The 24,893-nt window shown below is 37.6% G+C and overlaps 2 protein-coding genes and 1 long non-coding RNA gene across 3 annotated transcripts; 2 read left to right on the top strand and 1 right to left on the bottom strand.

Moving 5' to 3' along the window:
* LOC109949449 lies at positions 10,039-10,332 on the top strand. The gene is made up of 2 exons (XR_002271914.1): positions 10,039-10,154; positions 10,248-10,332. It is a non-coding gene; the product is annotated as an uncharacterized LOC109949449 (long non-coding RNA).
* Positions 11,774-12,356, top strand: LOC109949691 (sentrin-specific protease 2-like). The gene is made up of 2 exons (XM_020565784.1): positions 11,774-12,116; positions 12,212-12,356. Exons 1-2 carry the CDS (start codon positions 11,821-11,823, stop codon positions 12,354-12,356), a joined length of 441 nt encoding a protein of 146 aa, XP_020421373.1. The 5' UTR covers positions 11,774-11,820.
* On the bottom strand, positions 21,256-22,770 carry LOC109949690 (protein FAR1-RELATED SEQUENCE 5-like). Its single transcript, XM_020565783.1, has 3 exons — positions 22,189-22,770; positions 21,433-22,058; positions 21,256-21,349 (listed from the first exon to the last, which is right to left on the bottom strand). The coding sequence occupies exons 1-3, from the start codon at positions 22,768-22,770 to the stop codon at positions 21,256-21,258; spliced, it is 1,302 nt and encodes a 433-aa protein (XP_020421372.1).

Here is a 24,893-nt window from a genome sequence, read left to right as displayed (position 1 = left end):
TGCCGGGGCGTGCGGCTGCGCGTGGGCGATGGTGGTGCAGTGGCACTGTGTCCTGATGCGATCCTTAGGTTGTCACGAGCGCGTAGGAATTCGCGGATCTCAATTTGGATACCGTTTGGGCCTCGAACGGATTTTCCATATTGTGCGATTTCCGGGTTCAATACTGTTGAGCCGTTGGATCATAACCAGTTTCAGATACGTTACTCTAGACAATTTCAGAATCATGTAGGATTCGACGGATTATGAATCGGAGTCCCGGATACTCTGAAATCGCGAACCCTAGGGTTAGGGTTTAGAAATTATGCGATTACACGATCGTGATCAATCCGGCCGTCCGATCGACGCCAATACCCTCGGGACATGTGTCCTAGATATATTGGACCTTCTAGCGGCTTCTAGATTATATTGTGAGGTCATGGACCCGTGGGGTCCCGGATTAACTTTTTGGACTTGAGCGCTTTTTGAGTCCCAAGATACCGCTAAACTATCCCACGTGGAAGGAAAGCTTTTATGGGCATAGGGATAACTTTAAATTGACGCACGTACTTTTAGGAGCCGGGGGTAGGGTTTTTAATTTAATACTATGTTGTATTAATAGAATATTATGGTCATTGAATCAGGCACCCGGGCACCAGTTGATCCGCAGGAGGGACCTTCAAGAGGTCCAGCGAGCTCGGACTATCAGTGAGTGGACTCTTTATTTTAATAAATGAATTTAAGCAGTTCAGTTTCAGTTATAAGCTGTTTTATTCTGTTACATATTTTGCATGCTGCTGAGTGAAATCTCCTTTAAAGAAGATAGGAAAAGATATTCTCGTTAATTATCAGATAAATGGCAGCAAAATTTTAAAGGTTACAGAAAGTTAATTATTCAACAGATTTTCTTCAGAAACTTTATATTTTTTCTTAAACCACATTGTACCCAGATATTACATGTTGCCTTTGGATTGTATTGGTTGCCTTCGGTTTAGTCAGCATGCTTGACAGTTGCCCCACGAGTTCCTTGGTACTCGAACTCTTGTGGAGCGAGTAATGCAGATAAAGGTGGACTTCGGTCCCCTGAATCCTGCGAGTTGCGGCTCGGACTGACTTTGTGTCACTGAGACCTGCGAGTATGTGTCACCCATGGTGATGCAAGGAATTGACGGACATAAGGAATTGACGGAAGTAAGGGTACACCTAGGTGATAGTTTTAAACTGTTTTCAAATGTATAATTATATACATGCATTGATTTCAGAAATAAAGAAAATAAGCTAGTTTGTATAACTGTTTTTACAGTGGGGTTAGTATGTTCATATGCTATTTTTCTAAACTTTGTTTTTAGGTCCACTCACCCTTATTGTTGTTTTGAGCCCCCAGGCAGTAGACGTGCACAGGAATCCACCACCGGGCCATTTCCCATCTTCCGCGCCTTTTCTTTGATGTAGGATTTTGTTTTGTAAAAGGATTGATTCCTTGTAAATTCTTAGTAGTTGCTCTGATATTATAGACTGAGAATTGAACTGTTGGAATGTATATATACGTATGCTGGCAGTTGGTTGTATATATATATACTTGTTTGGCAGGTGAAAATGTTTTGGTATTGAGCCAGTTACAAGGGAAACTCTACCGGTTTTTCGGTAGAAGTCAACCTTGTTATTTTATCATGTTTTGTATAGAAGGGTAAATAGGTCATTTGTGCTCGACATTCGCCAAGTGTCGGACACGCATAGGGTCTGGCTCGGATTCCAAAGCGGAATTTGGATCGGGTCCTGTCATTTTGGTACTAAGAAAACAGCCCTTAAAGTATTGCAATGTGGTTTTTATTGGCCTAGCTTGTTCAAAGATGCATATACTTATTGTTCCACATGTGATAGATGTCAAAGAACCGGTAACATTAGCTCTAGGAATCAAATGCCCTTAACGCCTATCCTTATTGTTGAAATATTTGATGTGTGGGGCATTGATTTTATGGGACTATTCCCTTCCTCTTATGGCTTTATTTACATTCTCCTTGCTGTTGACTATGTCCCTAAATGGGTGGAAGCAATTCCTACCCGGACTAATGATTCAAAAGTTGTTTTGAGTTTTGTGAAGGACAACATCTTTTCTAGGTTTGGAACACCAAGAGCCATTATCAGCGATGGAGGCACTCACTTTTGCAATAGGTCATTTGAGGCACTTTTAAAGCAGTATGGAATTACACATAGGGTCTCGACACCTTATCATCCCCAAACAAGTGGACAAGTGGAGATTAGTAACCGAGAAATCAAGCAAATCTTGGAGAAAACCGTGAGCCCTACGAGAAAGGATTGGAGTTTGAGACTTAATGAAGCAGTATGGGCATATAGGACAGCTTACAAAACCCCCATTGGTATGTCTCCTTTTCGTTTGGTTTATGGTAAAGCATGTCACCTTCCGGTTGAACTTGAACATAGAGCATTTTGGGCAATCAAGAAATTCAATTTCGATATGAAAGAAGCTGGAGATGCACGGCGACTCCAAGTGAATGAATTGGATGAGATGAGGAATGATGCCTATGAGAGTGCACGGATTTACAAGGAAAAGACGAAGGCATTTCATGACAAAGCCATTCAAAGGAAGACCTTTGAAATAGGGCAGAAAGTCTTGCTCTTCAATTCACGCCTCCGGCTATTCCCAGGTAAGTTACGTTCTAGATGGTACAATCCTTTTGTTGTTACTAATGTTTTCCCTCACAGTGCAGTTGAGATTCAAAATGACAAGACGGGAAACATATTCAAAGTGAACGGACATCGAGTGAAGCCATACTATGAATCTTTTGAGCTTGGAAAAGAGAGCATGCACGTGGATGCACCACCCCCATCTATTGATTAATCATCTAAAGAACAGCGTCTAGCTCATGACTATAAAGAAGCACTTCTTGGGAGGCAACCCAAGCATTCTTAACTTTTGTTTTCGTTTTTGTTTTTAGTTTATGTGTGATTTCTCGTAAATTTTCATATTTTTGTTTTTGTTATGTTTTGTGTCATCAAACTATGGATTTTGTGTTCCAAAGATAAATTTTCGCATTTTTATAGCCTTAGGGTGTTTGCAGCATGTTTCAAATGTGTTACATAAGTTTTTTTGGTCATTGGCTGAGTTTAGATACCAGAAAATAGAAAAATAGCTTTTATGTTCTTAGTTTGATCAAAACTAGAATGTCTGCCTAATTTATTTTTTTGCTGTTTTTCAGGTCAATCTGATGCCACCAACATGTTTAGAATGGTTATTCTGATGATTTGGACCAGGTTTGGGGGTCTCCGGTGGCCTACATTATGTTTTAGGACAATTTGAAGCTCCAAAAAGGACCTAAAACACAAAAAAAAAAGGCAGCTGCTGTTTTGCCTAGAATTTGAAGATTTTTTGTCACCAAAGAGGTTTTACCGACAGTGTTCATCAGATTTTTCGTCAACAAAGAGGTTTTAGCCGCGGTGTTGATCAGATTTTTCGTCTCTAAAAGTTAGATTTTCAGATTTTCATGATTACATATCCAGCTCAATTTCGTTCCAATTTCATTGCATTCCGAGACTTTAAGGAGCTATTACGGGTCCATTGGCATTCAAAGACACTAGTTGTGGGTGTTTGAGTTCATCTCATTGTCTATCCTCTCTCATTTCGACATATTCTACGCTTTGCTCATCCATACATCTACACAAACCCGGGAAGTTCTCACACCCCTCTCTCTCTCTTTAAATGAATTTGCATGACTTATGTTTCTTTGTTTTTAACATTGAGGACAATGTTTGTTTTAAGTTGTGGGTGATTGAGTTCTTTGGTTTCATAATGTATGTTGCAGCAGTCCTCTGTCTTTGTTTCAAATTCTGTCCTTTTCTGCTGCTGCTTTTGTATTTTTGCCTGCGCTGTGTTCTTTGTTTTTTCGATCTGAATCCAACCATATAAAGAACGTGAACTTTGGCCAAGTATTTTGGGAGATACATGTCATTCTTTGGGCCTGGGTCAGAACTGCAGCATTGTTTATTGATTTTCAATCCCTTTCAACTTTTGGTTTTTATTTAATTAGTTTTTATTCTATTGTTTTGTTTTGTTTTCAGTTTTTTTCTTTTAAAAAAATAATAAAATAAAAAATCAGAAAAATGTCATAAAAACCTAAAAATATTTTCTTTAAAGTTGAGTCTAGTTTTTATTTTTATTTTTGTAGTAGTCACTTCCCAATTCTATGATGAGATTGAATTTTATGGACAATTAACTTGCAAGGAATTGTGAGCATGATATTAATTCTTTACATTATCCTTGTGTTAACCTTAGTTTTGTGATTAAACTTGGTAAATATTTTTGCACATAGCCATATTAATATGATTTTTGATTGGAGTTCACATGATTTAAATTCCCAAATAAGGCTAGTGTAGACTTGTACAACCCTTATTATGTGAGCTTTTGAGCCTATACCTTTCTTCCCTGAGTGTTATATACTATTCTATAATTTTCATGTCTACAAGTCGTTGTGATCTCATTATTCTTTGTTTTGGTCAAGTACTTGAGGATGTTTAAATTGTTTGCTAGAACTACTTTCATTATCTATTTGAGGCATATTTCATGAACCACATGGATCCTAGGAAGTGATAAAGGCCTTGTTTCGTTCGTTTGAGCCTTTCCAGCCAACCCATATCAATTTTATCCGTAGTCAACCCCTTGTGCCTTTTATGTAAGCCTTTATCATTCTTTACCCAATTCTCTTCACCTGAATCTTTTGCATATTTATCCTACACCCTTCTAAGGAGTTTTGTAGAGCACTTTCATGGTTAAGGGAGAATTGCATAAATTGTTCAATCATGTGTACATGATACTGTTTCAAAAACAAAAAAACAAAAAAACAAAAAAACAAAAAAACAAAAAAAAAAGAAGAAAAAAGGTCTGATTCCGAAGCCTTTTCAACTCGAGTTTTTAAGCCCGAGGAGTGTTTTACACTTAATACCCTAAAGCTATCTAGCTTGGGAGTTATTGGCCTAACACTTGTTACATGGGTTGATTAGAAAGCTAATGGAGTTAGAATTTAAAAAAAAAAGTTCAAGATAGTATCAAGATAAAATTGTGTGCTAAAGTGCAAGATGTTATAATTTCATGGAAAGCTTTACTTAGCCCTTAGACTTCATTTGTTCATCTATGTCTCTTTCTTGTTTCACCCATCACCCTAAGCCCTATTACAACCTTAGTGAAAGTCCTACTTGATCTAAGGAGAAGTGTGGTTCCTCATGTGGAGAATAGGTGTGGAAGGACTATGGTCGGATGGTTTAAATATTTTCAAGTATGCGATATCTTTCCATGAGATCTTTTATTCTTGTCTTGTGCTTTTATTTTATGTGAGTACATCGTATTGATTTGATTCTTCTCACATATATGAGTGACACTACGTTGTCAAATTTCGAGTGCTTTCATTGGAGCGAACATCCTTGGTGAGAATTGAAGTTAAAGCTTGTTCTTATTTGGTTATTTAACTTTTGTGAAGCATAAGTCGTGGTAATATTAATGTTGACTATTTCACACACGACACTCCAAGTTGTTCAATTAAAGTTTGGTTAACCCCTTGATAATGCATTGAGTTAATGTTGCTTATTTCTTGGAAGTTAGTTAACCGTTGGTAATTATCTCTGAGATCAATATTGGGAATTTAGTTGTTTGTTTGTCTTGAGTCTTTGTTCTTTTGTTTTTATTTTCCGTTTTGTTTTGCTCGAGGACTAGCAAAATCTAAGTTGTGGGTATTTGATAAGTCCATAAATATACTCATTTATGTACTCTTTTTACTTAGGTTTTGTAAGAAAATTAGATTTAAAAAGGGCTTATTACTTTACTTTTCTGATTTTCAGCTTTTCTGCGCTCTTAGAAGGTTTTTAAGGGAAAATCAACTTTTCGGAGGAATTTTTGAGCAAGACCAATTGGAGATGAAAGCTAACATCTTGAAGTTCAATGTATGATTTTTCTAGAAGTTTCTACTGAGCCAATTGATACAGTAATACAAGTAAAGTTAGCCCACGTGCAGACAGGACAGTTTCGTACATGTTACGTGAATGTGAAGAAACGGAAGCCTTCCCAAATTTTCCAAGTTACGTGCTATATATGGTTGGAAAGATAAGACATTTACCTTTCTAAAATATATTTGTAATGATTTTTCTACAAGGCCGAAGATCCCCAAATCGTGTGAACATTGGGCTGAGCTGTATTTCCCAGTGGAGTTAGGAATTGTGATTTTTACTTTCCGATTTGGATTCCTTGTTTACCAAGACTTCTTGGACGACTTTTCAGTCAATTTTAGGGTTTAGAACTCTGATATAAGTGATATAAAAGACGAGCCAAGGCCTGATACAAAGGATTCACGTCCTAAAGAGATCAACCGCGCAAGAGGAGAAAGCTGCCAACGAGTTCTTTCTTTTCCTTCCTTCTTTTAATTTTCAGTTCTTATGTATTTATTTTTGAGTTCAAACTAATTTCTTGTTAGTTAGGGCTTAATCTTGAAGCCCTAAAAATGATTTCAGTTTTATAAACAAGTTTAATGGATTTTTAGTTTCTACAAGCGTGATGATTTCGGTTTCTCTATGTTATGTGAATTCTAATATTTTATTTCTTTGAGTAGCTAACTTAGAAGCATGTATTGGAATTAAATTGTTGTAGAACATAGGTCAATTGCCATATTGAATGTGTTCTTGTTTGCAACGAATAATTGGGTTAAGAACTAGTTATGAGAAATCGATTCTTGAATTCCTAATAACAAATGCCATGTTTTAGGGTTTTTGTGACACTCATATTCTCTTTGATCTTAATGGATTCTTGATTGTTAATTTGAGTAAATGCCATACTAGATTTCAATTAAGAATACATGTATTGATGTAAATGCCATACACTTTACATACACTTAAGAGAGAATCATACAACTCGAGTCAAATGCCATGATCTTGTTGTGAGTGCCGTCATCATATGTTTGCTAGAAATTGATTATCTTTTGTTGTTTATGGATTGATTGATTGTTTGGAGGTGGATAGTAAGTCCTAGCTATTGTTCTTGATTGATTTTAAACCAATTTCTCTTAAACTCTAATTTAAATTCTCTTTTGTTTTCTTTTCCTTATTTTATTTTATTCACAAAATCAAATCAAAACCCCCCTTGGTGTTGGCGTGTGTGTGGAAGTCCTTGTGATTTCCATCTTTATTTTGTTTTCGTGTTTAATTGTGTTTTAGTTTTCATTGTGTGACATTGATAAACATCTCTTTATATCACAATCTCTGTGGAATCGACCCTTGCTTGCCTACTATACTATCATTTGATTTGTGCACTTGCAAGGTTTTAATATTGTTGTTAAAATTTACCAACACATCCTATCAAATCTTTTCCTTAGAGAGATTTTAAGGGCGGTTTGAGCCATTTGGATGAAAAGCCTTTCTTCCATAGGGATTTAACATTTCATTTTTAGCTTTCTGAACCTAGTTATGAAGTCTTGGGCAGGCTCATCTTCACTCTGCTTGAGGGCAGCAAGATTACTGATGGTGACTTTTGGCTGAATCCTGAAATAGTAGTCATGGAAGACATTCTCCATCTGCTCCAAAGTGTGAACATAATTGGCTGGTAAGCTAGTATACTGGGTCAAGGCTTGTCTAGAGAGAGAATTTTCAAGAACCCTTAGTTTTAACAGAGGGTTATTTTCTATGGATATGCACTGGACAGAGATTATGCCTATATGCTCAACTGATGAAGCATGGATGTCCTCTCCATTGAACAAGGTGAAGTTCGGTACCATAAAGCCGGGGGATAGAGGTACTTGATCAATATAAGCTGGATATAGCATTCTATAGGTGGGCCTTTCTCCTCTTCTGGCCTCAGGTTCCATCATCTCTCTTATCATCCTCTGTAGTGCTCCCATGTCATTCAAGGCATTGACAGGATGCGGATTTTGCCCCTGTTCTGGCTGGTTGTGTTCAAACCTCTATTCCATTATGTATGGTTTGGGCAGAACTTCCTCCCTATGGTCTTCCTCTTCTTCGAAATCTGGATGATTCCTCCAATTTGCCCCTGGTCTGTTCCTGTCATTGTTGGCGAAAGGGTTGATTCCCCTTCTACCTCTCCTACCTCTAGCTAGTGAAGAGAATGGATTAGGGTCCATCCTTCTAGGTCTGTAAGGCAACACAACTGGTTGGTCAGGCAGAAGTTCCAAGGGCTGATCGCGTGAGACCGTTGGTCGTGGAATAGGTGGAGGTTCTGGCTGGTTCTAGGGGGCCTGAACTGGTGCAGGGTCTTCTGGATGAACTGAAGCCTCATGTTCTTGGATGGGAAGGGCTCCTCCCCTTTGTCCAGCTTGGATTTCTCCATGTCCTAGCAATCCAGCTAACTGTACGATGAGAGGACTCTCTTGGTATGACCATGCCAGTCCTGGTGGAGGTCCAAAAGGGAGTTCCAGCTGCTGGACCACAACATCTCAATAACATGTTAGTAATGATATGAATAAGATAATGGTGTTGAATTGGAGGAGGCCCTCAAAACCTTCCACATTTGAAGCAGTGCAGAGTGCAGAGTACCTCTCTGGCGCTAGAATTTATATATTTTTTGAAATAAATATTATTTCATTTGTTACTAAATTTGCCTATGAGAAATGAGAACAGATAATAATAAACTCATGAATAAAAGTGCAAAGCATTTGAAATAAAGGTTGATCTATGACGATTGTGGTTGACTGAAGAAAAAGCTAGAAAGAAAGAAGGATGTGGCAATTGCTTAGCAAGCAGATAGCAGAATAGATGCTTTGCTTTGCTTCCTTCCACTATATTTCTGATTTATTTATGTTGTGTTGTGTATGAGATGACAATAATTGTCATGTGTGTGAAGTGCAGAACTTGCCTAGATTGCACTCACACTCACTCATGCATCAACCATTGATTAGAGTTTGGATCCATAAATAAAACATATGAAATTGTTTGTAATTCACATAATCATTGCATTAACAGGTATTTGCACAAAATTTGTCATATTGCTTTGATGATGTTAAAGCCTGCGATCAGTAATCCCTATGCTCATGTACTTTGTAAAATTTGTAATGTGCCTGGTTGACTAGTTGTGTAAATACCAATGTGATTGTGCAAATACGTGGTAGTATATGTGTTCACGTTATTTCATCTTGTATTTCAGGAAATGGGATCCAATGTGGAGCTGGTATAGCCAGAGTCAGAGGCATATTCGTCACGGGTGAACAACTGCTCACATGCAAATTCATCTCTAGCTGCAATTCGAGCGAAGTTGAGTGCGGAACAATTAGAACAATTCAAGACATCATGCTTTGGCCATCTTCTGAATATAGATAAGATTCAGTTTAGCGGGCAGATTGTGCATGAGGTTGTGTTGCGTAGAGTAGCGGGGCAGGGTGTGAAAGACTTGGATGGACTGAGTTTCTTAATAGGGTGTGACGTTGCTCAGTTCACTCGTTAGGATTTCTGTTTGATCACAGGGCTTCGTTTTGGGGAAGTGCCTGAAGTTTCCAGTGGAGAGAGTGATGAAATTAGACTTCAGAAAAGATATTTTATAGACGAAGGAATTACACGTAATGCCTTAGAAGAAGCATTTCTGAGGTGCACAGAGGAAGATGACATCTACAAGCTAGCTCTTGTTTACTTTGCTGAGTTAGTGGTTTTGGGAAGAGACAAAAATTTGAACATCAATCTAAATTACCTGACCCTTGTAGAGGACTTGGATGCGTTCAACAGGTATCCGTGGGGTTCGGTGTCCTTTGACAAAACCCAAGACAGTCTATTTTCTGCACCAACAAAGTATGTGAAAAGCTCTGAAAATGAAGAGGGAAGAGGGAAGGGGAAAAGTAAGGTAACGGGAACAAGCCGGAGAAATGAGAAGGGCAAGAAGGATAAGCATGGTGAAGCGCAAAGGGGTGGATGGAGTTTTAAAGGTTTCACGTATGCTTTCTAGGTACATGGTAATAATGTTCATGTCAATTATGTTTTGTGGACTTTAAAACTTAAAAATAATGACTTTTGTCCTGTAAATTGTGTAGATTTGGGTATATGAATTAATTCCTAGAATGGCAGACCTGAATTACTGCAAGGTTGTTGATCCGACAGCTGTCCCGCGTATTTTGCGATGGAGAACTACTACGTCTGTTCCCGAGATGAGAAAGTTAAACAATTATTTTTTCCAGAGCAAAGAGGTTTGGTTTGCAGCCCTTAGAACTATTTATAAGATTCAATGAAATTATGAAGTAGAATGATTGAATATGACTCTTGTCTGTATTCTGAAACAGTCAGTTCAGTTGCGGGCGCTATGTCCGAGTGAAGAGGAAATGAGACAACCATATTGGAGTTGGCCACAGGATCGCCCTGCTGTTGTCTCGGCAGAGTCAATTCCTTCTTCATGTGCTGACCTTGATGAGTTGAACAAGGTAAGCTTGTTGAGGTCCGAGTTGTTTCAAGTAAAGCGGGAAAAAGACGTCCTTAAGTTAAAGGTCATACGGATGGAAAAACTTTTGAACCACTGTTTAGGTCCTCAGTTTGAGAAGGAAGTAAGGAGGGACCTAGCTTTACTGAAAGAGAGGACGAATCGTTGTGTCATCTCACATCTATTTAAGGGAAGTGAGGAAATGGATGACATTCAATGGGATGAAGGGCCAAGTAACAGAAATGAGGGAGAGGAAAAGGAAGATGAAGGGATTGAAGGGGGTGAGGGGCCAAGTAATAGAAATGAGGGAGAGGAAAAGGAAGAGGAGGGGATTGAAGGGGGTGAAGTGCAAGGAAAACCAAGTGAGGTAGAGGAAGCTCAAAGGAAAAGAAGTGAAGGAGAGCAAGTGAAAATAAAAAGCAGCAAGGGAGAGGAAGCGCAAAGAAAGAGCAGTGAGCGAGAGGATCGGCAAAGAAAAAGAAGGGAGGGCAAGGAAGTGAAAAGACAAACAAGTGAGGAAAAGGAAGTGCAAAGAAACCAATGTGAGAAAGAAGATAATGAAGTTATGTTGCTTGGCGATGACATTGGCGAGAGCACGAAGGGGACAAAGGTTGAGTTTACTGTCGGGGACATTGATTTGGATCAACCTACAGCTGTGCTATCTCAGTTGAACGTTTGGTTGAATGATAAAGGTAAAGCTTTGGAACAAGGGGTCCAATTACGAAAGAGGAAGAGGATCATTCCTATGTGGAAGATCATTGAAGGTAGTGAATTGGTTCCAAAAACTCTGGCAGAGACAACCGGACTTCAGACGTTAGACCCAATGAAGGCGATTTTCGCATGATGATCTGGTGAAAGTGCTAAAACTTTGTTGGGAATGGCGCCATAACCCAAAGTAAGTCCCTTGTTTTTTGAGATAGAAGACATGAGTGTATATATTTTTTAATTGTTGTGTTCTAGAACTTTTTTATATTCATAGTTTGGTGATGCAATTTGGCAACGTGGAAGCTGATATTGAATTCTTCGCTTCCCTCGTCAAAGCTGATGGTTGGCTGAAAGGAGATGTAAGTTTAATTGATTATGCATTTGTTTTAATGTACATAGATTATGAGATTGACAAGAAAAACATGTTGCAGCACATTGATTTGGGGTTGTATCTCATCCGGAAGCGACAACAAGAGTTGGAGGAAGTAGAAATATTGGACTGGACAACGACCGATGTATTTTTTATGGTATGTCATGGGCCTTGACCAAGTGCTGTTAATTACAAATTATCCATACTTGCTTTGTGGAGGTGTTTAACCATTGATTGTTTTCTATTTGACAGAATCACATTCGTACTTGCTTTGCGGATAATAAAAAAAAGAAAAGAGCAGGTTGGGTGGAAAATTAGAAACAGTTTACTGAACATTGTAAATGGCAAGGTTCCGGCGTGTGGGATGGATTGGCAGAACGCATATAAGGTGTATGCCCCTTGTATGTTGACGAAGTACAAGCATTGGGTGGCTGTAATGATTGATCTGGTTAAGTGTGAAATCAAAGTGTACGATTCAATGGTTTCACTTATTCCAGATGAGATCTTAAAGGAAGAACTCGCCCCGCTTTCAATTACGATTCCAAATCTTCTCAACACCATCGACTTTTATGAAGAAGGTGTTTACGCAAACAATTGCAGCCGAGATTGGTGGTGTCCGTGGCCAATAGAGCGTGTGGATGTTCCACAACAGTCTAATCAGTAAGCACAACTTTTTATTTAATTTTATTACTTTAAATTGTCAATTACGTTAGAATGTCATTAGTTGAATTGATCGAGTTCTTATTTTGCTTCAGAGGCGATTGTGGCATGTTCGTGTTGAAGTACATTGAGCTTTTGAGCGCTGAGATTCCGTTAGCTACTTGCACCTCGCAGAACATCCCCTTTTTTCGGTTGAAATTGGCTGCAGAGATAACACGGGGAGATGCTTACATGCCATGATATGGGTTGAACTTGGTTTAGGTACATGATGATTAAATAGGTTTTGGGAATGTCCAATTTCAAACTCATGTAAATACACAATAGAGACCTACGGGTCCTTTTCGAATTCTACCTCTGCTCCTCTATTCTTCTTCGTCTTTCTCAATCTTAGTGTATTTTTGTACATAAATTGAGGTTTAAGTTATTGGACAATAACAATTAGAACCAAAATAGTGGCAAATATTATAGCGGATGCATGCTTTCATTTTGATTAGTGTGATACTACGCTATGTTTATTCTGATATTGGCCTAAATGTATATGGAGTTGGATGCAGAGCATAGACAGAAAAATGAAGAAACTGAAATGGAGATGCTGAGGCTTGGTGAGGAGAAAAGTAAATGGATCTGTAAATCTATTGCACGTAGGCAATCTAAATGGATAGGCAGATGAGTTTTTGAAGTTAGACACATGTCATTCCCATACATAGAATGTGCCTATGGGTCCGTAAAGTATTTTTTTATTTAATGAAACAAACTTCTGTGTAATATTAGCCTAACTCCTTCACGACATTTACATAACCTTAACCAACCTGCATTGAATTGGGATTTAAAGACTGCATATGTGAATTGGGATTTGAAGATGACTTTTTAAGTGTATTACATCATTGCAAAGTGATATGTCATCGTTTATGCAAGCCACCATTAATCGCAATGGGTTGCATCTTAATAAGGTACATAATCAGCGACTATGGCCTCGCCTCCAATGTTTTATTCAACCATGCCCTCTTTATAGAAATACAAGAAAAAATATCTCCAAGTGCAATGCTATAAAACCTCCCTATTGGTTCCGTACCACCCCTCGGGTTTGAATCCCTCTCTCCTTTATAATCGGTTGATAAATTCGTTGATTTTTTTTTATTGGTTTTGGGCAGCTCAGTAGCATAAAAGTAATGTATATTGGTGCATCTATATTGCATGTCTGTTGCGTCTATATTGCTTCTCTATTGCGTGTATATCTTACATTTATTGTATGTGTATTGATTGTTTATTGCTTACGAAGGAAATAAACGACAATACACAGGCAACAGACAAGCAATATATGCAATATACACACAATATACACACAATAGATATGCAATATACACACAATAGACATGCAATATACACACAATAGACATGCAATATACATCAGTCCCCAATTACACCAACCATAACGAAGTCGTATTCAATAGGAAATTAAACTTAACAGTTGTTCTTCCAACTAAAAGAAAGAATAAGGTCCATTTCCCCCCTTAAATCTTACTTGAGTGGTACTTGTGCCCCCAATAAACATCCAATATTGGAGCAATAACATTCGATATACATGCAGCAAACAATCAATAAACCTTCAATAACCATTCAATATCGGTTCAATAACATGCGAAATACATGCAGTTAACAATCAATAAACATGTAAACAATCAATAAACTTTCAATAAACATTCAATATTGGAGCAATAACATGCGAAATACATGCAGTAACAAAATCAATAAACCTTCAATAAACATTCAATATCATGCGATTTATATGCAGTAAACAATCAATAAACTTTAAGTATACGCAAATAAACAATCTATATACACTAACTAATTATGCAATTTTCAAAAAAATTGTATTGTCTTGTTATTACATCGTATTGGCCCTGTATTGTGATTTTATCGTCTTCGTATGATTTTCTTTTTTTAAACTAAGTCTTGGAAAGTTTTTGCTGGGTTTCAAACAAATAAATGCTTTTGTTTTAATTCAATGCCAATCCACCTATTTCAAGAACAAATATTACAAAATGGGTTTGAAAACTCATTGGTGGTGCGTGCAACATGTCTTTTTGGGGAGAACTTTCACAATCTTTGAAACCGTGCACTTAATTGCTCATTAAAAGAACAAATAATATGACAATTGATACAACTAATAAAACTAATACCAAGTCCTTAATGGACTTCAGCATATTCAGCACTGTAGCATCATACGTGTCAGCTTGATGTTCTGCTTCAGCGGAGGTTACATCAGCCCATTCGAATCCATTGCAACTGGTGGCTCCCTAATTGCAGGCATCATATGTGGAAAATAATTATGTCAGAGTTAGACATAGGTTTTTTTTTGACCCACATACATATTCTTCAAATGAAAACTTACATAGGAGGTTAGACACTTCCAAAATGGCTTCCCTCGATTTTTCTCTGATTTTGAAACCCGAAGCACCATTGTAGCTCCACAATACTGACACCTCTTTGTTTGAGCGGGAGATGAAGACAAAGACATGTTGAATCTTCTCAGTTGTACCTCTTCTCACTCAGATCTTCTCACTGAAACCTCTTCGGACTCATACCTTCTCACTCATAGTTCTCAGTCATACCCCTTCACTCATAACCCTAAACTTCTCACTCAGCTCTCTCTCATCTCTGCCCAAATTGAATTATATCCTTCTTTTCTGTGTGTGGGTGGGTTGGTCACGATCTGGACACCTGTACCGTCAGAATTGTGACATCTTTTACCCCGAAAAGTAATATAATATTTCACTACCAAATATTAATCTAAAAATTGAGGGGACACAGCTTGAAATTTATTATTTTATTTATATTTTATTAAGGCAACTAGTTGGATAAGAATCCATCATTATTGGTTCCATTTTAATAACATTACTAGGGGTAGTTGGGTGTGGGAAAATGAAAAAGTATATGTTGGGACCTTCTGTCACTAGTCAGTAATCCATCACATTTGTATCAATTAATTTGATAGCGGGAAAATCCCAAAAATGGCTATGCAAATAGGTTATTAATTGACTTTTTAACTGTCTGACTCTCTATGCAATGTTATGACGTTTTCCCTTCTTTTTTCTTCAGTTTTAGGGTGTTGGGTTCAGTTTCTTTAAAAACGGTCAACTTAGAAAAACCCCAACTGAAAACACCTTTTCAAAACACTATAAACTGAGGCTACAACAAAACGTGTACCCCAAATATTCTGATTTCTCCCCTCTGCCACTCCTCAAATCGTTCCATTCCAAAAACATTTCAATGAATTCGAAACATTTCACTACAGTCGGAGGAAAGAGAAGGAAGCATCTCCATTTGGATATGCCCCAAGCCTTCATCCCGGAGTTAGCTTGGTTTGAAGTGATATTATACGTGGCAACCCAATCATCGGAAGATCTCTTCCGTATGGCATCTGTGTGCCCATTGTTCCAAACTTTGGCAAACAGTCCACAAGTGTGGAACACCATTTCAATGGCAAAGTACCCAGACCATCCTAGCTGGTACCGTGCCAGACCTGCGGTCCAGCATTTCTTGCAACAATGCAGGGCTTGCGATAACCCTGAGTCGATATTTAGAGAAGCATTCCAAGTTTTTTTCAGGCAGGGTAACGTGGAAGCGTTGTATGGGATGCGCATTGCAGCCACGGCAGGCCATATGGAAGCGGCATATGTAGTTGGACTACTTGGTATGTCCGGAAATGGTTAGTCAAAAGAGGATGCATTAGAATTCTTGTGTTCTTTGAATCAACGTAACAACATTGATATGAAAGGAACCAGGGATACTTTGACACGAAGATTAAGCGGACCAATAGTTGCAAGACATATCGTAGATATGTTTGACTATGGGAAGATTAAGTTCAATCACTGCAGTGCTTGTAACAACAATGAATGGTATTTTGTTATTCAAGGCTAGCCTAGTGAAGATAAGATAAATCCTACATTCTGGACTTGTTGCAATCGATGCAAATGGCACCGTGAGAGCATTTTTTGGTTCAAGGTGATGCGTGCGTATGTTGTGCGAGTGAATCCATACCCTTTTAATTACTTGTAGTATGTTTTTACGATTTTTATGCATTGTGGACTTGCTTCTCTTCGGTTCTAGGTTGGCTGGCTACGTTGTACAAATGTTGTCTAAATGTTGAGTTTTAATCTATTTTGTCTGGTGTTTCTGCTGTCATATTTTATATATAAATGTATAATATATATTATATAGCTGATTTATTACTGACATCATAGACGGCTAGGAATGACAATTTACTGACACAGATATTTTGCACAACTGCAATCTTCATATTTGGTAAACGAAAGGTCATGCATGGAGTAAATAGGTGTTTTTTCACCAGTGCTTGGGAATGACATTTTCCCACTTAGCATATCCCAACTGATTTTGTTACACGTTTCTTAAGCAAAACTTATATGGAGTGAATGACGTTGAATTATTTTTTCCTGATGTTGTACAATGGATGACTTGTATATTTCCATTTTATTTTTCAAAACATCCCTACAACCTAAAAAATAAAAAAATTAACAAATTGAAGAAGAGAGAAACCGATTAGCACCAGAAATGGCCTATTCGCACGACAAAAAAAATTTAATAAAAAGTTGGAGTAAATATAATTAACAAATGGACAGCCTAAAAAGTAATATCATAATAATTCAATTAATTTAGGATAACTAATAATAAAATACTAATGTAGCATAACCATGAAACAGGGAATTCAGTAGGAAGCTGAAATCTCAATAAGTTCGTAGCAATTTTCGGAACATTATTGGAATTTTTGTGTATTTAGTTATGAATTTTCCAAGAAAAAGATAATAAAATAATAATTTAGGGTAAAATGCAAGGAGGTGGCCATGTTGACTGACGTATACCTGTGCAAGTGGTGAAAGGTGACGGGCTGAGATCGCGCCAGGTGTCCTCTTGCAATTATTTTGGCTTTTTTAGTGCAAAAATCTGTGAAAATAGGTAATAAATAGTAGGAAAATTCTAAAAATGCCCCGAAAATTACTCCGGCCTCCTTGTTACGTTATAAACCTAGGGGAACCTATAAATCATCCGTTTCGCAATGAAAAAATCCAAATTATTCTTACAGAACTCACTTTCCTCTTAACCCTAAGTATATATGTTTGTTAACTTAAACTTCAATAACCTACTTCAACAAGCATCTCCCGTTAATGTTCGGAATAATTTTTTAAAATGCGTAACAATGAATCGGAGAATTCAGCAAGGGAGATGGAGTGTCAATGAGTTCGTAGCAATTTTCGGATCATTTTTCTAATTTTTGTGTATTTAGTTATGAATTTTCTGAGGAAAAGTAATAAAATAATAATTTAGGGTAAAAAGCGAGGATGTGACCATGTTGATTCACGTACACTTGTGCAAGTGGTGAAAGGTTACGGGCTCAGATCGCGCCAGGTGTCCTCTGCCAATTATTTTTGCTTTTGTAGTGCAAAAATCTTTGAAAATAGGTTATAAATAGTAGGAAAATCCTAAAAATGCCCCGAAAATTACTCCGGCCTCCTTGTGACGTTATAAAACTAGGGGAACCTATAAATCATCCGTTTCGCAATTAAAAAATCCTAATTATTTTTACATACCTCACTTTCCTATTAACCCTAATTCACTTTAACAAGTATATTTCCTTAATATTCGTTATATAATTTGTAATAATACAAGAATTAGTTTCCCTATATAAAATAATATGTGGCTTATAATAATGTACATATATAATAATTGCACATGCTTTGAAGCCATCATTGCAACTACGCCTAGAGCTTTCAACATCTCGGAAGTATTCAATAAGTTGTCCGCATGCAACTACACCTACAGTTTTCAACACGTCAGAGGTATATTTTCTATCATGTCCAATCACATAAAATAATGCCATACTTTTTCTGAAAAACCTCACACAAGTGAAGCAATTTTAAAATATTAGTGAATATTTGTCCTAGTGTATATGAGTGATTATATATTGAGTATGCATTTTTTTCACAGTATATGTTAACTTTGAGAGGGATTCCACAAACATATAATATAAAGAAAGAAAGAAATAGTAGGAGATGAACCAGTACAAAAAACAATATATAAATGGTACATAATAATTCCATAACCTTGTCAGAAACGCACACACAAATGCTTTTCCATAAACATTGTCCTAACATATAATAAATAATGGCAACATTGCATATGATGCAACGATGTCCAAATCTGATACGTGATCAAAAAATAATGGACATGGCAGCAACATATGACTGAAGTAGATGGGCTCTTTGCATCTTGTGTTATCGTAATTAAAGACATCAAAATATTAAGGTTGAAATCTTCCATAGTAGTAAGCATCAAAATAGGTTTGAAGCAGAGTTTAACGAAAATTCCAATTCCACTGATTTGCCTCTGCTCAAACACGAGAACCAAAATGGTTACTTCCCTTGCTGAGTATATTTGTTAATGTCGGAAACGGTAATAGATGACCAATCAAACCCGGGTACGACGAGTTTTGCATAGGATCGGAAGTAGTCGAATCCAGCTTGCATCACACGCTTCTTTGACTCCACTGCATTAGATGAGTTCTTGTATTTTTGAACAGCTACACTCCGAAGTCGTTTGTGTCTACGCTTCATGCGCTGCAACTTCGCCCTATCCAGATTGGCCTGCCTTTTGTCATCTTCAATTTGGCCTTCAACAAATTCCAAACGTGCCCTTGCCCTTTGGATTTCATCACCAAGTTGAAGATGCCTCTCCTTCCAAAAAGCAAGAACTCTTTCAGACTCAAAACTTCCAACAAAATGGTCATTTTGTCTAGGAATGTGACATTGCTTGTCTGGTGACTCACTTGCGTTTCGAAGGCGGTCTTTGTTTGGAGGGGTGTTTATTATGCTCACATCAAACTTGGTTAGTAAATCCATTCTATGGGGGGAGTGAGTTTCTATGGAGGAGAGAGTTTTAGTAGATGGAGACAGATTCGGTGGAGGAGTGAGTCTTGTGTGGAAGGAGAATTTCTATGGAAGGGGTGATAGTAATACCAATAAAAGGGTTCCTGCCAAAAAATATTTGCTTGACAATGTATAAATTATTTTTTGGTCTGATACAATCTAGGTTTAATCCTAACTAGTTTGGTTGAGTTCACTAACTAGATGTCACTTCCATTGAGTTTCTTTCAACCACTATCAGTGGTGTAAGGAGGGTGTGAGGTTGACATGCTTGAAAAGCAAAACCTGACACCTCTTTTTTTAAAAATTGAAAAAAAGTACATATGTTGACTACACACAAGCTTTGGTATGTTGGTCTATAAACCTATGTTCCCTTTCTCAAACGAAATTGCATATGCAATCCTCATCCTCCCAAAACAAAGAGGATTATTCAAGCATGTCAACCTCTTCAGGCGCCAACAACACAATCGAAGATGACAAATAGGAGTCGCAGGTTCTATTTCCACATTGTACTCACCGACCCCTTCCTTTTTCAACATCATTTGGGAGTGAGGGGGACTCCGATGATCCATTAGAGGCAATACATGCAGTCACTGGCAAGCTGGATTATAATTCCAGACTGATCAATTCATGGCACGAGAAATGTGTTGAAGACGAGGGAATTTTGGCTGATCTTAACATTAGAGTGAACAAAGTGTTCTCCCAAAAGAACAAGTACTTGAAGCTGAGTCATAAAAGGAAGCTGAAAGCTAAGGAGTTGGATACAGTAATGAATGATGAAATTAAAGGTTGTTTGGTGAACCATATGCGATGCGAAGAGCACCATAGTGAACTGAAGTTGGCATTCAACGAAGGATTCGACAAATTTCGAGCATTTGCGGCAACTACTCATACAAGTTATGATTGGAACTATGTGTCCCCTGATGCTGTGAGAGAGATACTAGACGATGGTGGTGACATGAATGAGCATAAGCACGTCAAAGCTGCTCGGAAGAAGCCGACCGATACGACTAAGTGATTGCGGCTACCGCTGTTCAGTTGGTTGAGGGTGATCGTGGTATTGCACAAATTAGAAGTATATTCCCTTAATGTCATTTTCATTTCAATAAAACACAAATATCGGTTTCATTTGCTTCATATATAATTATTGGGACTATGTATTGCAAGTCATCATGTGTTCCATCTGTCTAACATTATATTTTGCAAATATCGAAATATTATTCAATAAGCAGTGAATATCACAGCAAGCTGGGAATCAGTAAAATCTCATTATCATGTCCATTCACATTAAAGAGCTGGCGTACTTTTTCTCAAAAAAAAACTGACACGTAAGTCATAAGTAACATAACATGTGCTATACATTGTTTAGTGAATGGTTTATGGTTTATTTATATATAATAAAATTTCAAATATTGCTGAAGATTTATTTCGTCTATATCACTAGGGACATGAGTGATCATAAGCATGTGAGACCTGCTAAGAAGAAGTTGACCAATACGACCGAGTGATTGTGGATACCGTTGTTCAGTTGGTTGGGGAGATCGTGGTATTGCTAAGAGGGAGCACATAATATGTTTTGCAATCAAATTTTCTTTTGTGTGTGGAATTAAGAGTAGTTATGTAAGTTAGTGTACCCTTTAATATTCTCCAACCGTTCGAAATGTAATTAGCTGCAATGTACTTTTTCTTTTTTACACACTGCTTTCTATTCGCTCTGTTCCAACAAAGTGCTTCAAGTATCCTTCAGTTACAAATGTTTACAAAATCGTGCCCCTAATAACCAGAACCAAAAAGTGGGTACTGCTGGAAATCATTACTGCTAATGGAAACAACAGCTGGCTGCTGGAAATCCTGCATTAGCCTGTGATATAATCAATGAATCTCTGTTAAAACATAATTCACCCTAAACTACCCATTTTACATGGTAAAAGTCATTGCTTCTTCACATAACTCAAAATTTCATACTCTATCAAATGTCTATGAAAATTTCTAAATAGGGAGAAGACGTAAAATTAACATGTGTCCAAATTTCATGCAAGAATGAAACCAAGCAAATTTTCATTTCAATTACCAGTGGACATAGTAAGACCTCATCGGTGGACATGAACAAAAAAACAATTATAATCAAAAACTGAATTTATAAAACTTCACCTGATCATTAATCTTCATAACAACCAGATTTCGTCTAATAGAAACATAAATCATTCAGTTGGTCCGTGCATCCTGTCAAATTCGTCGAATAATGGGTCACTACGATCTATTGGAGTTGATTCGTCATTGTTCGACGGTGATGTCCTGCATAAACATCAAACACAAGCACATAAAAAATTTCCCTATTCAAATTTTAGATGTTATTATAAATAGTGTTAGCATCTTACGGTGTGTTCAAATGTCTTGGGCATTGTCTTCTATCATGACCAATGTGTCCACACTCTCGACAATGTCTAATCCCTCGCTTCATTGCCTTTTCCTTTGCTCCCGTTACTCCTTTCGACCTTCCTTTGCACCTCACTCTCTTAGGGTCTTTCATATATTGTGTTTGAGAGCTGGACCCTCCAACTTCGTTATTACTTGGTCCATCCTTCAACAACTTCAACTTCACCTGCAAACTTTTTAGAGTCTCTGACAGTAGCTCACATCCTTCTTCACTCATTAATGCATCCTCAACCACATCTGAAGCAACTCGAGACATTGTACACCGCTTTATTAAAAGACCAGGATCTGCACAGTCTTTAATTTCGTTGCCATTTGCATCTAACACCAATCCAGATTTCGCAGTTTTCTTCCACCTCTTCAAAATATATTTATCGGGCATATATTCAATCTGGTCCCTTCTGAACAATGCTAGGATGTGCTTGCAAATAATTCCAACAAATTCAAATCTTTTGCAGCTACACGATGCGTGGTCAGAATCTTTCACATATACGACTTCTGCCACTCTTGTTTCCCAATTTTTCCTTTCGCTCACGTTAAAGACAACTTTAGAAGCATCCTCTGTTGAGCTCTAGGAAACATGCTGTACTTTGTATTAGTTCTTGCTCAAACTTTTGAAACATTGTCCTTGTGTACAAGGTAGCCATTTGTTTGTTCATTGGCATCGGTAGAATACATTGAGCCACTTCAAATGCATCTACGTGATCAGCAACTAACTCTTTTTCACGTTGATGAGAAAGTGCCCTCTCAAATCGTATTATGAAATCCATCAACGAATTTCTCCTTGATATGTATTGCTTGAAAAAACCATGAGAACCTTCTGCTCTTTGGCTGCTTGACATTCCAGCGGCAAAAAATTGTCGTGCGTAGGCTGGAACCCAAGATTCCCTTAAATCAAACATTGAACTTAGCCATGGATGGTCGGTCAAACCAGCTTTTGTAACCACAATATTCCATTTTGCATCAAACTCATCCTTATTGTCAGTATCCCATATGGCTTTCTGAAATTCATGCCAATACTCCTTATAAGCAGAATGTGGTAACTTAACAGAGAACTTTGATGTGATGTGCCATATGCAAAGTCGATGAAATGTAGTCGGGAAGGCTATTGAAATCGCTATGGCCATTGCCGCATCTTGATCTGTAATGATCGTTTTAGGTTCGCCACCTGGCATGGCTTTCTTAAACTCCTCAAACATCCAAACAAACGACTCAGTCGTTTCCTTGCTCAAAAATGTGCATGCTAAGACAATTGTCTGACCATGGTTATTAACTCCCAACATTGGTGCAAATGTCAAGTCGTATCGATTCGTGTTGAATGTGGTATCGAATACAACAACATCTCCATAAAACCCATATGCCCGTCTAGAAGTTGCATCTGCCCAAAAACATCGACTAAACCTGTCATGGCCATCTCCCTCAATCTTGAAATAAAAAGCCTCATTTTTTTTTCTGTTCAGCCATAAAATACTCGGTCACTAGTTCAACATCGTGGTTCCTCAGCTTCCCATTCACACTACATTCAAGATTGTAGATATCTTTTTTGATAAAACCGATTTTATCCATTCCTCCGGATTGCACCTCTAAAATACTTACCTTCTGATGAATGAGAATATTAACTGAACCCAACTGTTTTGTGAGTACTTTTGTAGAATCTGAAATATGACGGTGTGATCTCAATAAATGCATTCTTTCTGAGGGTGTCATCTTATGATTGTGTCCCTCTGCAAAAAGAGAGATGGTATACTTCTTGCTCCCATTTGTCTTCACAACCACAATCTTAGCTTTGCAATTGCATCTACTTATTCCCCGTTGTCTTTTTCTCTCCCGAGTTTCATCTCTCCTGTATGCACCTTGTTTGCAACATACAAATTCTTTCCTCAAAATCTCTTTCTTATTTTTCCCCCAAAAGCTGGAATGAAGTCGAATACCAAAGCCACCAAGAATGCATATCTATTATAGAAATTGTAAACGAGGTCAAGCGAGTCGAACTTCATCCCAACTGCTGGTGTTTCCTCATTTCTTACTTCAGGAATATAAACCCTCCCATTAGCTGTTGCACATTCATCACTCTCTGAGCCCCCAGACATTTTATCTACGTATATTATTGATCCACTTCTATATTACTGCATAGCAAATATTAATTCATTAATCAGTCATTACTGCATCACAACATATCAATGCATTCCACTTACACAAAACATTGCCCAAATTGACACAAAATACGCATAGCCTAACTTCCGATTACACAAAACGCAAGCAAAATTTAATAATAGTTACGTCATCTCTTGTGAAATAATCTGGAAAAAATAACATTAGAACCAACATGTTCAACTAAGAACACAAATGTAATTCAAACCACCAATTATAGAACTTCATCCAATATCCTCTCCAAATGCTTACTCCTAATGTCATTAAGCCTAAGTTTAGGATCTTTTACCTACATTTCATAATTTTTCACCCCCACCAAAAACAATCAACTAAGTATATTGAATATTCATAAGGAAATGACACATTATTGATTCCAAAAATGACGCATTATTGATGCCACAAATGACGAATTTCCCACCCTCACAAAAAATAAACCAAACCCAATAAAATCAATCCAGCAAGTGAACTTACCTCTCAAAATCAATCGGGAGCTCTGAAGTCAGTCAGCTTGAGAGAATGTAGTGGACATTAGAGAAGACTCTTTGGTATTTGAGACTCCATCTCTACCAAAATCGAGGAACAACTGCTGCTGCGGCGTCTAGCTACAAAAAGAGATATGCTACTTTGCTTTCATCTGGAATCTTGTCAGCTGAATGAAAAAGAGAAGGGGTTTTCACTTGACCCATAGAATCAAAACAGGGCAACAGCTAGGTAAGAGCCATTCTTTGTAATACCATGGATACCATAGATCGCAGGCCTCCCAAAGAGCTAATGACAATCGAGTGACTATAAGGTTTGGGAGATTTGGATCCTTCTAATTGTGGGTTTGCTTTACATTCAAAAAGAGAGGATTGTGTTCTTGAGTTTTTCACAGAGAGGGAAAGAGGGAAGATCTTCAACTGAAGTTGGGTTTCTAAACGGGTTAGATTTCAACCCGATTCTACATGCACCCTCTTTTAAAAACTCACCGTTGGATGAAATCCAACGGCTCTTACATACCCCTCAAAAATACCCCTTATAACTTTCCACTCACTATAGAAGCTCCCTTTTTTTGTGGGTTTCAAAAATAGGCTGTACTTTGCATAATTTTAGGCCCAAACAATATTACCAAGAGCCCAAACTTTAAAAATAATAATAATCATTAAAAAAACACCATTTCTATTTCCAGCCAGAAGAACTCTTCTTCCCATGAAACAATTGCAGGCTTCCTCTTCTTCCAATAAACAAATTGCACGCTTCCTCTCTTCCTATAAAA

This window comes from Prunus persica, chromosome G6 (assembly GCF_000346465.2).
Source record: "Prunus persica cultivar Lovell chromosome G6, Prunus_persica_NCBIv2, whole genome shotgun sequence".
NCBI classification, from domain to species: Eukaryota; Viridiplantae; Streptophyta; class Magnoliopsida; order Rosales; family Rosaceae; genus Prunus; species Prunus persica.
The sequence above is the reverse complement of the archived record's forward strand: the minus strand, read 5'-3'. Positions and strand labels throughout refer to the sequence as shown.

Bases quoted from the DNA above. Each gene is read 5' to 3' on its own strand.
- LOC109949691 (XM_020565784.1), top strand. From the start codon at position 11,821: ATGGATTGGCAGAACGCATATAAGGTGTATGCCCCTTGTATGTTGACG. The intron at 12,117-12,211 runs GTAAGCACAACT...ATTTTGCTTCAG, and splicing joins GTTCCACAACAGTCTAATCA to AGGCGATTGTGGCATGTTCG.
- LOC109949690 (XM_020565783.1), bottom strand. From the start codon at position 22,770: ATGTTGGGAGTTAATAACCATGGTCAGACAATTGTCTTAGCATGCACA. The intron at 22,059-22,188 runs GTAGATGCATTT...CATGTTTCCTAG, and splicing joins AAGAGTTAGTTGCTGATCAC to AGCTCAACAGAGGATGCTTC. The intron at 21,350-21,432 runs GTAAGATGCTAA...ATGTTTATGCAG, and splicing joins CCAAGACATTTGAACACACC to GACATCACCGTCGAACAATG.